The sequence below is a fragment of the Martes martes genome (genome assembly GCF_963455335.1).
Source record: "Martes martes genome assembly, chromosome: 14".
Taxonomy (NCBI): Eukaryota; Metazoa; Chordata; class Mammalia; order Carnivora; family Mustelidae; genus Martes; species Martes martes.
The window spans coordinates 26,743,129-26,759,168 of NC_137902.1; the positions used below are offsets into that span (position 1 = coordinate 26,743,129).

Below are 16,040 nucleotides of genomic sequence, written 5' to 3' on the forward strand. Positions count from 1 at the left end.
GAGAGCCCCCGAATTTGTCAACTCATAGTTGAAGGGAGAGTGACTGGCTTCCCAAAATCCCAGGACAGAGGCTCATTGGCCCACCCTGGGTCAGCTGCCCGCCCCTCCACCCATTAACTGTGGCCAAGGAGGAAGTCTTTCAGGATCACCTGTATGGAGGGAGATTGTAGGGCAGACCGAACAATAGGGGTCTACTATTTTCATAAAGACCGTATTACTCCATGACATCTGGCCCCAAAATGTCTATGTGAATGGCATTAATATGTGCCTGGTGCCTGAGCTCAGAGCCTTGGCCACCAGCTCTCAAACCAAGAGTCTGGAGAGAACTGTCAAACTTTAGCCTTTCGCCTCCTCTTCCTCGCTTTCACATTTGTTTATTTTATTATTATTTTTAAAAATTTTATTTATTTCCTTGTCAGAGAGAGACACAGTGAGAAAGGGAACACAAGCAGGGGGAGTGGGAGAGGGAGAATCAGGGAGCCCAATGTGGGGCTCAATTGCCGGGTCCTGGGATCATGACCTGAGCTGAAAGCAGATGCTTAATGAGTGAGCCATCCAGGCGCCCCTCATATTTTTAAAAAAGATTTTATTTACTTATTTGTTTGAGAGAGACAGAGACAGCAAGCAGGGAGGAGAAGGAGTAGCAGGCTCCCTGCCGAGCAGGGAGCCTGACGCGGGACTCAGTCCCAGGACCCCAGGATCATGACCCCAGCCGAAGGCAGACGCTAAACTGACTAAGCCACCCAGGCGCCCCCTCTTCCTCACTCTATTACTGATGCGCTGTTGAGAGATTCCTCCTCTGTAAGCTGTTAATAGAGTCCTTACCAAAACCGGCTGCCTTCCTAATGGGGCCTGCACAGGGGATAGAACCTGGCTGTGGATACGTGAGGTTAGACAGATGAACGGTGAGTGGCCCCGCGTCGTGCCAGTGGGGCAGAGAGAGTGTCTGGGATGACAGACTCTGACCCGGTCGAGCCTCCTGCAGAGGGCAGCGACTAGCGGGAGGCCTGAATGACGCTCAGGGAGTATGGGTGACCTCGCAGAATAGGATGGAAGACAGACTCCTGCCTCTCCTCTCCTCTCCTGTGCCATGGTCAAGAGGGCAGGAAATCTCGGGGAGGAACACAGTTCAGGTCAAGATTTCCACTGCTGCTAACTAATCTGGAAACGGGTTCCTTGAAGTTTCCAGAACTTCACCTTCTGGAAAGCCCTGTGATGGAAGTCTGGCAGGAAAGGACTTCAGTTGCCCTTTCTGCTATCCCCAGCTTCCCACTTCCCCCTGTAATGTAGGCCTCCGTCTGTGTGGCCAAAGCAAGGGCTCGGGGGCCCTTTTCTCCCATCAGAGGGAAGGAGTGGACACTAGTTATTGGTTCTGTTTGCACGCCAAGGTCAGCTGCCAGCCCTCCTCTAGGGTGGAGCTCTTCTTTCTTGAGGGACAGCCTTCACCTGCTGTGCACACAGACCCCTCTCATTTCTTCCCGTCATGACTTGTACTTCTGAGCCCCTGCTGTGCGTCCTTCATGATGCATAGCAGGCCCAGCTGGCCAGTCGACCTCCATGAGGCCCCCTTCCCTTTCTCAACTCCGCACCCGCCCTCCCCCCCGCCGCCAGCCTTCAGGGTGACAGTGGAACGTGCCGCGGGGATCAGACAATGTGAGGAGTATAGAGCTTCGCCTTGTCTTCTCCTGCCTTGTTTGGATGAAAGGGTAGTGGTTGGGGGTGCGTATGATGGTGGTGAATCTGTAGGTTGACATTCACACCCTCTTTCCCTGTGTTTAGTTTGCTGATGTCACTGTGGGACTCTTTTTCATTGGTGGGTCATTAGAGCTTCTCTTTCTTTAAGCCTTGCTAGAGTCATGAGGCCATTGGATGAGGAAAGGCCACACAGTCTTGTGGCGGGTCGTGTCTGTGGGCTGTCCTAACCTTTGTTTCCTCAGAAAGAACCTCTTTCTAGAAGGTCTTCATTGTGCTTTGATGCTTGTCACATGAAGATGACATTGGTGCTCCTCACATGGGTGCTTATGGAATATTGAGAATAAAAATAAGAGCCAGGTCCGTTTCTAGGGACTCCATTGCTGAGCCTAAATATGACAGCAGGTCAGGGATGTAAGGCCTCAGGGTCGTGGGTCATGCAGATTTTTCTTTGACCTGACCTCATCTCTCTACTCTGTTGATATTATAAATACTTAGTGCTCCTGCCCAAATCTGGGTTAACTCTGAATTTCAAGGTCCCTCTGTGGTTTGTTAATGTGAGTTATGTCTAGAAAGAATCCGATTTTAAAATAAACGTGTTGAGGGTATGTCTGGCTTATCTGAGCAGTTCTGCAGGCGAGCTCTGCTCTCCTCCGTTTGTTTGTGGAGCCCCGGTTGATCCTAATGGTTCTCATCATCCTCCCACCTCATGCCCCTGTTCAGATGCCAGCCCCTCAGGTACCTCAGCAAACCTGAAAAAACACCGGGGCTTGTCTGGTCTCTGTGCATGTGGCCAGGTGTTTTTCTAGGAAAGAGCCGTGGAAGAGACTTGCTGGATTAAGGGATAAGTGCATTTAAACATTTTGATGCTGCCAGTTGCCTTCTAGTTGGACAGGATCAGAATATGCACATCCACAAACAAGGTCTACAAGTACCTGTTTCCTCTTAGACTGACCAGTGCTGGGTAATATCAGGTTGTTGTGTTTTTTTGTTGTTGTTGTTTTTTAAGACTTATTAAGAGAAAGAGTGCATGTGCCTGAGCGCGAGCGAACTGGGGGAGGGAGAAGCAGACTCCCCGCCGAGCAGGGAGCCAGACGTGGGGCTCCATCCCGGGACCCTGAGATCACAACCTGAGCTGAAACCAAGAATTGGCCGCTAAACTGGCTGAGCCACCCAGGCGCCCCCCGCCCCGTTCTGTTTTTTTTTGTTTTTTTGCTTTAAAAAATTTTTTTGCTTTCTCTGATGGGTAAAAAATTATCTAATTTTGGGAGTGGTTATAGAAGAGTGATTATGAGCTGGACTTGAGCCCACCTGGCTGAGGTCAAGTCCTGAGTCTTCCCACATACTAGTCTTGTGACCTTGGTGAATTTGTAACCTCTCTATTCTTCAGTTTCCTCATCTGTGAAAGGGGAAAGATACTGGTAGTTAATGCCTCATAGTAACTTAAAAAAAACCTTTTCCTTTTGGGAAATTTCAAAATATATAGCAATAGACTAATTGCCAGTTCTTGGTTAATCCTGCTGCTTCAGTATGCCCCACACACTATCCCTTCTGTAGTTTTGTGAAGCAAACATATGAACATTTTGGCGTATATTCTGAAAGACAGTGATGCTTTAAAAGTCTAATTACCATACTATTATTATATCTGGAAAACTATCATCAAATATGTAGGAATATCTTCAGGGTTAAGTGAACTAATACACACATATAATGAGCTTAGAACAGTGCCTGGCATGCAGTAAATGGTCTAGAAGCATATGTAGCCATTGTCGCTCTTGGTCTAACTTGAAATTCTTTGATTACTGTGAGGTTTTCATCATGTTTCTTGGCCATGTGTATTTTTAAAATAAATTATTAAAATTTTTTGCTCATTAATCTATCTTTCCCCTGGTGATTTATAAGATTTTTTGATATGTTCTGCATATGAACCTTTTGATTATTGTATATATTTGGTAATTCCTTTCAGCTGACGTTGATAGTGTCTTCTGTCATTTGGGAGTTCGGTTGTGTGAAGAGTTCTGTCCTTTTTTGCCTTTACGGCCTCAGAGTTTGTATCCCCTTAAGAATGTCTTTCCCACTCCAAAATTGTAAAAGTATCTTCCTATATTTTCTTTTAATACTTTTATGGTCTTTCATGTAGTTTTTGAAAAGGTGTCTGTCCTTAATCCAGCTGTAATTGAGGTCTGTTCTGAGGTAGTGCTCTAATTTTATTTTCTTTCCAAATGTGTATTTTGTAGTATCTTTACCCTTTACTGTTTGGGTCACTCTTCCTCAACTGTCTTTAAAAGCCACGTTTAGGGGGCGCCTGGGTGGCTTAGTTGGTTAAGAGACTGCCTTTGGCTAGGTCATGATCCTGGGATGGAGCACCGCATTGGGCTCCCTGCTCTGCAGGGGAGCCTGCTTCTCCCTCTCCCTCTGCCTGCTGTTCCCCCTGCTTGTGTGCTCTCTGTCAAATAAATACAATATTTTTTTTTTAAGATTTTATTTATTTATTTGACAGAGACACAGTGAGAGAGGAACACAAGCAGGGAGAGTGGGGGAGGGAGAAGGAGGTTCCATGTTGTGGGACTTGATCCCAGAACTCTGGGATCATGACCTGGGCAGAAGGCCGATGCTTAATGACTGAGCCACCCAGGTGTCCCTAAATAAAATCTTTAATAAAAAAAAAAAAAAAAACACAAAAACCTTTAGGATTTACTTTTCCTTACAAATGTATGGGTATAGCTTTGGAGTCTTATTCTAAACCATTGATCTATTTGTTCCAGCATGAACATCCTACTGCAGCTTTAGAGTATGTTTGATATTTGGTAGAACAACTTCTTTCTTGGGGCCCCTGGCTGGCTCAGTCATTGGAGCATGTGACTTTTGATCTCGGAGTTGTGAGTTCAAGCCCCAGACTGGGTATAGAGATTACGTAAAAATAGAAGCTTTTATTTTTTTTAAGATTTATTTATTTTAGAGAGAGTGTGAGTGTGCATGAGCTGGCAGAGGGGCGGTGGAGGTAGTGGGGGGGCGAGAAGAGAGAGAATCTCAGATAGACTCGTCACTAAGCACAGAGAGTGAGGCAGGCCTCCATCCACCAACCGTGAGATCATGACCCGAGCTGAAGACACCCAACCAACTGAGCCACCCTCTGCCCGCAAACTAAAAATCTTTAAGAAAAAAACAAAACACAAAAACCCTTCTGTTGTTCTTTAAAAAATATTTCTTGGTTATTCTTGTGCATTTCCACTTCCAGGTGAATTTTAGAATCAATTGATTAAGTAAAAAATCTTGTTTGGGTGGGACTGTATTGAATTTATTGAATAATTAAGGAAGAAGTGACAGTTTTATTTGGTTTTGAGAAGTGACAGTTTTAGATCTTGAGACTTCCTATCCAGGAACATGGTATATCTTCCTACTTATTCAGCAATTCTGTGTCCTTCAGTAAAGCTTTATAGTTGGGTTTTGTTTTTTTTTTAAATTCATATGCGCCTGTCTTGTTTCGTGTTGGTGGTGGTTTGGGGTTTTTGTTAGGCTTATTCTTGGCTATTTTACAACTTTTAAATTCTTTCTTGGGAATTGATTTCTGGTTACATTTTGGTTGGTGATTGCTGGTGTGTAGTAATAGCTAAAGTCTGCAGATATCTGCTGTGTGCCACACACTGCTTAAGTATCTTATCTCCTGTCATTTTTACAACAAGCCCATGCCTAGCCACTGTTATTTCTGTTTCACAGGTAGAAGAGAAGTTATCAGAGAAGTTAAATACCTTGTCCAAGTTCAGATACTTACCAGGTGGGAGAGCCAGGAGCCCCAAGGCCACGCCCCTTTTCACTGTGTGCACAGAGTGCTGGCCTTGCTAGTCACTCAGAGTTTTCCAGGTCAGTTTTAGATTTTCTCAGTAGGCAATTATATTGTCTGCAAATAGTGACCATCTTGAGTTCTTCCCTTGCCTCTTGCGGGGCACACAGTTGTGTGCGTCTTGGGTCATCATTTCTCAGCCAGCTTGTGCTTCACTGAGACATCTTGCCATTTCTTTGTCTTGGGATCAGGTAGAGCAGTTCTTGTACTTAGACATCATGCAGATGGAAAACAGAGCACAGAAGCTCTTCTCCCTGCAGCCCCCAACACATCTCATTTAACACATAGATTGTACAGTGACTTCTTGTTTTTGGTGTCCTTGACTTTTCCTCTCTGTTTTTCTGTCCTTCCACTGTAACAAGTTTCTGAGTTCCTACTTCTTGAGTGGAAAGTGTCCCTTTGGGAAGAGCTACCTCAAAATTCCTCTCCTCTAACCTGGGCCAGGATCTTACCTCCATCTTCAGGCTGAGCTTTTGCTGTTGGTTAAAAAGGAAAATGACCATGTGTGTTTCTTTGGAGGCGTTTTCCAGCTGCAGGACTGCACTCACCCATGGAGCAGCAGCAAGCTTGCTTTGTTGGCCTTTGTTTGTTAGGGTTGCAGTGGGAGTGTGAACACTGGAACCCAGCCTCTGGATACTCTGTCTAGAACCTGACCTTCTAGGTGGCCACTTGCACCATCCTGAATCGATGCACTTGAGCTAAGAGAGGCTTGGGGGCTGCGTGTGTGACTGAGCGGGTGTTCCGGGCCTCTGCCGGCTGCTGGAGTCAGGAGTTGCTCTTGCTTGCTATCAGCTAGTGTCTCGTCGGGAGGAGGAGGCCAGCAGAGCCCCTGATCTGGGCTTCCTGACTAACCTTGCTCCACTGGCTGGTCCCAGAGTTTGAGTCCAAGGTGTCCCGGGCCATGGTTGCTGACATCTGTTCTAGTGGGAAGCTCATTGTTGGGGCTACCTGCTCTTGGCCACGAGTTTGTAGATAGGGGTGTCCGGTTATGTTGTGTTTTCCCTTAGAAGGCATAAATACATTTTTCCCTTTAAAAAGTAGTGCCTGCTCATCGAAGGATATTTGGAAAATAAAATTTAAAAGAAAGAATTGATAATTACTCTGCTGCCCAAACATAATCACTTTGAGCATCTTAGCGTGTTTCTTTCTACTCTTTCCTTTTCTATGCATAGGCTCTAAAAAAATAGTTGTGGGGCACGGGGGTGGCTCAGTGGGTTGGGCCTCTGCTTTCGGCTCGGGTCATGATCTCAGGGTCCTAGGATAGATCCCCACATCGGGCTTTCTGCTCAGCAGGGAGCCTGCTTCCTCCACCCCCTACATGCCTCTCTGCCTACTTGTGATCTCTCTCTGTCAAATAAATTTAAAAAATAAAAAAATAAATAGTTGTGTGAAGGTTCTTTGTCCTCTACTTTTTTCCTTGTGATAGTATCATAAGCATCTTGCCTGTATGCTTCGGGAGCATCATTTTAAACAATTGTGTAGTATTCCAGTAAGTAGAAAGACCATCATTTACCTTATGTAATTTTGGTCTTGACCCCTTGAAGACCTCCTTTCTCTGTTAACCCATTTTGGTTCAGCCATCCATGAAGTTGGCTAAACTCCCTTTTGGACTGATATTTTCTGTCTCTGCCATTTCTTTGAGATCATGTGAAATGGACCTACTTTTTATTTGCCTTAAACTGGATACATTCAAGCTTCAGATAGGCCTCTTGGTCTTATTATCTTTAGTTTGATGAACACAGTTATATTTACTGTCCCCTCCATGGTCCCACAGCTTCATAGTTCTCGGCACCCCCCAGCCCTTACAGGCAGGTGCTCCTGTGGGTGGTAGGCCCACCAGCATGCTCCTGCCCCAGCTCTGACGTGCTCTCAGCCTTCTGGTCCGTGTACAGCATTTAGGAGGATGTTCCCCAACTGCAATGTGGGATGTTTTCCAGAGAGAGAACAAGGTTTCTTTGCCTCTCTCTTTTTGCTTTCCTTTCCAGACATGTACATTTCCCTTCCCCTTGGGTGGCCTGGAGTGCCCCGTTGGCCGGGGAGCTGGCTACTATACCCTTCCATCTGCCCCGGTCTGTGTCTCTCGCGTCTCCCTTCCTGACTTCCCTCGCCCTCCTGCTCCCATTCCCCGGGCCCTCCCTCATGGGGCTGTCACTGCACTCCTGCTCCTGGCTGCCCTGGCCCAGCCAGTTTGTGTGACCTCCATGCTGCATTCCTGCTTGGGGACCGAGCCACCGTAATGATGTCAGTGGCGCAGGTTAGCAGATGGCGGCTGCAGCAATGAGACCTGACATGTTCTAATGACTCCCTCCTTCCCACCCTTGCCGGCCGTGCCGACGGAGGGGCTGGGGTTTCCTTGAGGCATTTTCGGAGGGGGCCACGGGAACTCGGGGGGGCCCCCAGGTGCCGATGGGGCCCGTGACCTTTGCCGCTATAATATCAGTGTTTCACAAGCAGGGCGGTTCGGGAGCCCACTTGCAGCCCATCAAAAATTGATTTAATTGCAATTTTTCCTCCAATTAGGAGCACTGGAGCCTGACTAATTAGAGTAATAGAGAGTAATAAGGCTCAGATAAAAAGCCTTCCTCGGCGGCCTTTGTATCTCGTGTCAGTGCCTGTCAGAGGTCAGGGAGCTTGCATATTCTATTAGGCAGCCCGGCCTTCATTTGTACAAATTAGTTTACCCAACAGTAATTAAAATGCCAATGCGGGTTGAAGAGAACTGAATACACTTGATGGGCATGTTGGTGAATGATGTGACAGCTCTGGTGGCCTCCCTTGCCAAAGTGTGTCAGCCGCGGCCCAGAGGCGGCCGGGGCCGGGCCAGCTGGGTGGCTCCAGGCCAGCCACAGGGCACAGCTGCGAAGCACGCTGCTCCGCTGCCGCCTCTGAGCCGCTCGCTCGCCCCTTTTTTCTTCCAGGTGGAGCCATTTGTCCCGTCGTCCATTTGTTCACCCGACAAGCACGTGGGGTCTTCAGTCTGTGTCGGGCATCACAAGAGGTGCTGGCGAGAGAAGGCACCGGGCTGGGCCTGGGCTCCGATTCCAGCCCTGTTCGTGGCTCCCCATGGGAGCTGGCGCAGGGTGCACTTCTTCCCGGGCCTCAGTTTTCTGGCCTGTAAAATAGGACAGTGGTTCCTGCTACAGTGGGTCATGAGGATTAGGTGGGGTGAGGTTCTGGTACCCTTCCTCGGAACCTGGCACGTAGTAAGGGCTCACAGATGACGAGTGTCATTAAGACGGCCTGAAGCGGGCAGAGGCATCAAGAGCCTTCCTTCTTCCTGGCCTGCTCGTGCCCGAGTCATTTCCCTTCTTCCCTTACTCCTCTCTTCTGATTCCTGTTGTTTTCCAGCCCTCAGTTTGAGTACCAGAACCCCTAACGCTCCTGGGGTCTCTCTCTGAGAGACCTCTCCCTCATCTCTCTGAGATGAGGGCCTCCTGCATCATCTTCTTGGGCCTAAGGATGAACTCTGGGGTGCCAGGTTTGCTTGAGCTGGGGCCCGGGGGCCCGGGAAGGTAGGTTGGGAATCTAGACAAGGTCTGGGGCAAGATGGGGCTTTCTCATCTGAAAAGAGTGGAGTTTATAGAATCAGAATGACTTGCTTATTTTAAAAGATTTTATTTATTTGAGAGAGCCAGAGAGAGATGGAGAGCATGAGTGGGGAGAAGCAGAGGAGAAGGAGAAGCAGACTCTCCACTGAGCAGGGAGCCCAGTCCCCAGACCCTGACATGACTTCAGCCGAAGGTGGATGCTTAACCGACTGAACCCCCCAGATGCCCCAGAATCAGAATGACTTTTAGACCCTCAAGCTGAGAGAGTGTGTGCTTGTACAAGAACGTGTGTGTTGTGACATTAATGTGTAAGTACTGTTGGAACTTCTCATCTTTAATCTGGTTGTGGTGCTTATGAGGGATTTCACTGCCCCAGCCCTGTGGGACTGTGGCATGTGCCCTTCGGGTCTGAGTCTGGTGATGTGGGAGTCACTTAGGAAGCAGAGGGACTGCCTTCACAGCTCCTATGTCTAGCTTCCCCGGCCTTGCTGGCTGTGAACTCCAGAGGGCCCTTTCCATCTGGTTCCACAGACTTGTACCAAGTACTTCTAGGCCAGACCCCATACTGGGCACCAGAGGATGCAGGAGCCACTGGCTGGTCCATGATCTCAAAGGGAAGATGGGGAGATAACCCCCAAAATACCATGTGTCCCCTGAGGGCAAGATAAAGCATGGTGGGGGCTCAGAGGAAGGCTGGTCAAGTCCCCTGGGGAGCTAGCAGCTTCTGCTTCAGCGCGGGTTTGCCGTCCCTGTCCTTAAGACACCCCAAGAATGAGATGGGATGGAGGGCAAAAGCCATTTGAATCTTCTTTCCTTTCTGAGGAGAGCTGGCTTTTTCTGTAACTTCAGACTCTAAGATGAGATGGTAGCAAAGACCTTTGAACGGGTCAGACTCCCAGAGTAGTCCCCTGGGAGGCGCTGTTGAAGGGGTGGTGCGTGTGACCACTGAGGGTGACTCCGAGCATTTGTCGGGAACCTCGGCCCGTGGGGTGCAGGACCTGGCCCAGTGAGGATGTGGGCGATCTGCTGGTGGCCGAAGGTGGGCTGCTGCCCGGGAGGCGGGGTGGCATTCTGTGCAGGCGAGACGGCCTGGTGGAGGCGAGCTCGTGGGGCAGGAGGCCTCCTGCGATGCACATGTCCCACCCCACCGGCTCCTGAGGCTGGGAGCCCCTTGTCTGGTGTGGCTCTGGGGAGAGGAGCAAGTTTGCGGAGGGGGTTCATGAAAATTCCTGGGAGCTGGGCCGGCACTTCATTTTCCCTTCCTGTGCGGTGGGAATCCTAGCTTCTCTCTGGTGAACTTCCTGGGTGGTGGGAGGCATCCTTTGGGCATCCCAGGACTGCAAGTTCCGTCTTCTCCTGTGCTCCGTGTGTCCCCTCCGTGTGTCCCCCTCTGTGTGCCCTGTGCCCCTGGGCACACTGCTGTCATCTGACCCTGCATGTGGCTGGTCTGTGGCTTTTGCCTGATGCCTCCTGAAGTCCATGGGCTCTGGAGGCCGAGCTGAGGAGCACGTGTGGCCGCAAGCAGGGAGGAAGAGTGTGCAGGGCTGTGTCTGCAGCCAGCTTCACCCCCATGATCCTGGCAGTCCCCGTGGTCTGGGTGTGAGTCCCAGTGTATGTCCCCAGTGGGACCTGGCTGCGAAGCTGCTCGACTTGCTTACAGGGCTTTTACCGACTGTTAAATCTGATTACACGCTCAGGTCCCCCTGGGTGGTGGGGGCTCTCTACTCTCCTTCCTTCTCTTTCTCCCTGCACCACAGGGTTGGGCAAGGGAAGAGGGCGGCTTTTGGAAAAGAACGTTTCTGGGCGCTATGTCGGCCAGTCATGAAAGGCCTTTGTGTGGTGTGAAGGTGAGAGGTGCTCTTGCTGGTGGCAGATGGACGGGGTAGGAATAGAGAAGGACGGGGGCGGCTCCCAGGAGAAGGCATTTGCGGCTTCACCCCAGCCTTCTGGGAGCTGTTGGGAGTGGCAGATTCAGGTTCGGGGGCTTCCTCCCTTCCCCCTCATCTCAGCTTACCTTGTCACTAATGTGGCATGTGGCCCGTCTGAGGCCTGTCTCGGAGATGTCTGTGTCTCTGCTGACGCTCCTCACCTGGCCTGTGCTCCTTAAAAGTCTGAAGAGCCCAATTGCCTGCTCGGATGCTTCCCAAGTGGCTATTATGTTTCCAATGCAAGGTAATTGGCTTGACCAGTTATTAATGGATTACCCTCAAGAGAAAAATGTCGAGGGGAGGGAGGTGAAGACAACATCTCTGGGCTTTGTAGTTTGGGGCTTCAGTGTCCAGTGGCTGCTTTCCAGGCAGGGAGTCACTTGGGGCAGGACAGACTAGCTGTTTTGGCCTGCCATTCCAGTGGAGTGGTTGCTGGCATTCCTGTGTGGGTTGGGACAGAGCTGGAATGACGGCGCATATCCCTAGAGGAAGTCTTGGCTTGAGGCACGGAAGCCCCAGGATGGCTCCTGTGGCCTTTTTATCAGCCTGGGGTTGAAAAGCAGACACTGGCCCTGCAGTGTCGATTGTTCATCAGTGGCTTGGCCAACGCCTCCCACACCAGCAACTGCCGGCCACCTTCCCCACACCCCACCAAGGCCACAGACTTCTTCAGAGCCCTCGCTGCAGAACTCTGTCTGCCCGCAGACCTGCTTAGGACCAGAGAGCCACAGGTGCTGGGCAGGGCCAGGGCGAATGGGCCACAGCCCCACACCGCCAACGTGTCATTAGTCTGTCTGGCCCCTGTACCCCCAGGGCCTGACCTGTAGGGACACAGCCCTTCCCCGCCCCAGAGCTCCTCTCTTGCTCCAGGTTAGGTGTCCCAGCTGGGGCTCCTGCCGGCATCCCTCCCCAGCCAGTGAGTCCTCGACCAAGGTGTGGTCTGGCACATAGGTCCCAGGTGTGGTCCTGGGGCTCCAGGTGGCCTGGCTCACAGCACAGAGCTTGCCCACCAGTCCTGTGCCTCCACCTAAAAATGGAACTGCAGGTGGCATGTGAATTTTTCAGAGGTTTAAGAGTTACTCTGGGGGAATAGGGCACATCACTGTGCTGCACTCTACTGCAGTGGCGGCTGCCCAGCCCTTCACGCTCTGTCTTGCCGCCCTTGCACCCCAGCACACCACCTGTCTCATCTTTTCCTTGGGTTACTGGCCTTAGGTGGTTCCCTCCGCTCATTCCTGTGCCGTCCCGCCTGCCCTGTGCTTGCAGCACGGTTCCCTAGCTCTTACAAACACCCTCAGCAGTGTCCCCCAACCACCCTGACCTCTGGCCGCAGCATCTTCTTCCCGAACCCAACAACGGCCTGTTCGCGGAGGCCTTTTCTGCAGCCTGACTGGCCCGCCCTCCCTTGGCTTGAGGGTTGCACAGGTAGAGATGTGCTTTTCTGGTGGGCAGAGACCCCGAGACCCTTCTGCGTGGTAAGCTCTGCTGTCCGTACACCTTCGGGACCCCTGGAGGGTCGTTGACCTCCGTGCGCTTCCAGTTGTCTCCCTGTAGCTTCTCCGACCCTCCCTCATCCCTTTTCTCATCCTGTTTCCACTGGGTGATCCCCGGAGAACGGAGAACGAGCCCCGCACTTGCAACTGTGTCGCCATCGCCGCCACAAGTTCTGACAAGCCCGCCCTGACTCTGCTCTCCTTTTGTTTGGCAGCTCTTTTGTGACAGGGACGGCTTGTTGTGGGCACTTCTCACCCCTAAGAATCTGGGACCTCAACAGGTAAGAGATTCCTGAGCCCCCGTGGCTTCCCGTGGGGGTGGGACCGCAGCAGCCAGGGAGGCACAGCAAAGACTTTCGGGCCGGACCTGCCCCGGCTTCTGGCTTCTGGCTTCGGGCTGCAGCTTCCGGCTTCTGGCTTCTGGCGGGACCAGGTGGTCCAGGAGGAGGCTGGGAAGCGCCCCGCCCGGCCCAGGACCCATGACTGCTTCCAAGGCGTGCGCGTTCTCCTGGCCCCATTAATTAACTCAAGGAAACTGTTGGAAGGAGTTTCTAATGGGTAAATCATTTCATGTAGAAATGAGGATAACAACAATTTGAATTTGTGATACTTTTTCTGTAAGGAGTGCCCGATTATGTGGTGACGTAAAAGCCCATCTATCCTAAAATACAGAAATTTTGGAAGTGACCTCCTACAGATCCATAAAGACAATTACACAGTAACAGTTAAAATACATCCAGGTTTTATTCACAGTTCTCTGCCTTGGCAGACCTGACACATTCCCATCCAATTGTTTCCTGTTCTGTTGAATTTTTTTGTTTTGTTCTTTATTTTTAAATAATTTTAGATTCATAAGAAGTTCCGGGAATAGGACAGCAAGCTACCTGTGTAAGATTAGATAATATGTAGGCTAATACGTAATATAAATCAGAACCAGGAAATCGACATTGGTATAATCCATAGAACTTTATTCAGATTGTAGTCATTTCTGTGTGTGTGTGTGTGTGTGTGTGTGTGTGTAGGTGGTGGTTCTGTGCAATTTTATCCTGTGTGTAGATTAACAATACTGTGACCTCAGTTAAGATACGGAACTGTTGGGGCGCCTGGGTGGCTCAGTGGGTTAAAGCCTCTGCCTTCGGCTCAGGTCATGATCCCAGGGTCCTGGGATCGAGCCCCGCATCGGGCTCTCCGCTCCGTGGAGAGCCTGCTTTCTCCTCTCTCTCTGCCTGCCTCTCTGCCTACTTGTGAGCTCTGTCAAATAAATAAATAAAATCTTTAAAAAAAAAAAAAAAAAAAGATACGGAACTGTTGGAGCCCTTCATAGTCACAGTCTGCCTCCTGTCCCCTCCGGTACTCCTTCTTGTCCCTAATGTCTGGCAACCACTTCTCCGTCTCTGTAATTGTGTTGGCTTGAAAGTGTTATATAAGTGAAATAATGTATGTAACCCTTATTTTTTTTGTATGTAACCTTTTGAGATTTGCTTTTTCCCCAGTATTATTCTCGTGCAAGCATAGCAGTTATACCAAGAACACTTGACCTGAGGTTGCTCGTAGTGGTCCCTGGGGGGACGCACCAAAGCGATCCCCCACTGAGCAGCACACCCCCCACTGAAGGACATTTGGGTTATTTTCAGTTTTTTGACTATTGCAATTTAAGCTGTCATGAACATTTGTGTGTAAGATTTCATGTGGACCTAGGTTTTCATTTCTCTGGGATTAATGCCCCAAATGATTTGAATATTTGTATCGTTTTATAATCCAGCCCTGGTGTAGGGTACATCTAGGTCCTTCACATCCTCAACAGCATTTGGAACCGTCACAAAGCTCTGTATTAGCTATTCTCACAGGCGTGCTGTCTCGTGGCTTTAACTGGAATTTCCTTAATAGCTAATGATGATGAACATCTTTTCATGTGCTTTTTTGCCCTCTGTATATTTGGTGAAATTTCTGCTCAGGTCTTTTGCCCATTTTCTAATTGAATAGTTTGCTTTTTCACTGTTGAGTTTTGAGAGTTCTTTATATGTTCTAGATATGAATCCTTTGTCAGACAGGTGGTTTGCCTATACCTTTAAGTCTGGAGCTTGTCTTTTCAGCCTTTTTTTTTTTTTTTTTAAGATTTTTATTTGAGAGAGACCGTGACAGAGAGGGGGGAGAGAGCACAAGTGGGGAGGAGAGGGAGAAGCAGGCTCCTGCTGAGCAGGGAGCCCAATGTGGGACTCAATCCCAGGACCTTGGGATCATGACCTGACCCAATGGCAGATGCTTAACCGACTGAGTCACCCAAGCACCCCAACTTTTTATCCTCTTGACAGGATAAAAGACCCAAGTTTAAAATTTTGATGACGTCCAAATTATTGACTGTTTCTTTTTGTGCTCTTGGGGTGAAGTGTGAGAAATCTCCCCCTAGCCCCAGGGCCCCTGTTGTGGTTTGCAATGCCGTGATTGACAGGAGTGGTGAGGGTGCACTCTGCCCACCTATCTCATGCCTTCGCTGCTCTCGCTGGTCTCCTTCTCTCTCCGTCTCCAGGAAAGTACTAGTCATATCTTTTGCTTTCCTAAAAATCTGTTGTATTGTCAGTCTTTCCAAAAGATTTTATTTGAGAGAAAGAGAGCACAAGGAGGGGTGGGGTACAGAGATAGAAGCAGGTTCCCTGCTGAGCAGGGAGCCCGATGCAGGACTCGATCCCCAGACCCTGAGATCATGACCTGGGCCAAAGGCAGATGCTCAACCAACCGAGTCCCCCAGGCACCCTCCGAAAGACTTTTTTCTTAAACACATGAGATGTTTTCATTAGATACGGTTTTCCCCACAACATTCTCTTGGGGGTCACCCAACCACAGGGATAGGAAACTCCCACCTTCCCCAGATAGCATATGACGTCTTTGGATCACTCTGAGAGTTCTCGTGCCTGTCCTTCATCAGGGCTCGATCTGCTTCCAGGAGCTGTGATCCTGAATAAGCAGCAAGTTGAATCGTGCCTCTGAAGACAGGCCTTTAAATATCGGAGAACTCTGGTCCTGCTCCTGCAGTGTCTTCTCTTTATCAGGCCAAAAGTCTGAGGACCTTCAGTTGTCGCTCGTGAACATCAGTTAGGGTGCTTTGGGCTCTGAGTAATGAGGACCTAGTTCAAAGTGGCTCAAACAATAGAGGGATTATTATCTTGACTGACAAGGAGTCTGTCCAGGAGTTGGGTGGTTCGCTGGTTCCAGGATTGATGGGTTCGGCAGCTCCATGAAAGTCGGGAGCCCGTCTTCTCAGCTTTCTGCTTTGCCACCTCAAAGTGGGTTTTGCCTTTACCCTCAGGCTTGTTCACAAAAGCCCTACGAACCCATAAGGCAGTACCCAAAGAGGAGAAGGAAGGAAGAGGACATGTCCCTGCCTGGGGTCTCTTCTTAAGATGGGGACACCTTTTAGAGGAGCCCCGAGCAGACTTCTCGTATTTAGTGAGCCAAAAGTGTGTTCCACTACTCGCCCCAAACCAAACCGTGGCCAGGGAAATGGAATGAGCTGTCCAGACCGACCTTCAGGGTCTGGGGA

General features: G+C 49.8%; 1 protein-coding gene across 1 annotated transcript in view; it reads left to right on the forward strand.

The window, feature by feature from the left end:
• FBXW4 (F-box and WD repeat domain containing 4) overlaps window positions 1-16,040 on the forward strand; it is a gene marked incomplete at its 5' end in the record, with an annotated part of 80,640 nt that overhangs the window by 54,562 nt on the left and 10,038 nt on the right. Inside the window, one exon of the mRNA XM_080822782.1 lies at window positions 12,718-12,783. Within this exon, the coding sequence (XP_080678908.1) occupies window positions 12,718-12,783 (66 nt within the window). The remainder of the gene's footprint in view (window positions 1-12,717; window positions 12,784-16,040) is intronic.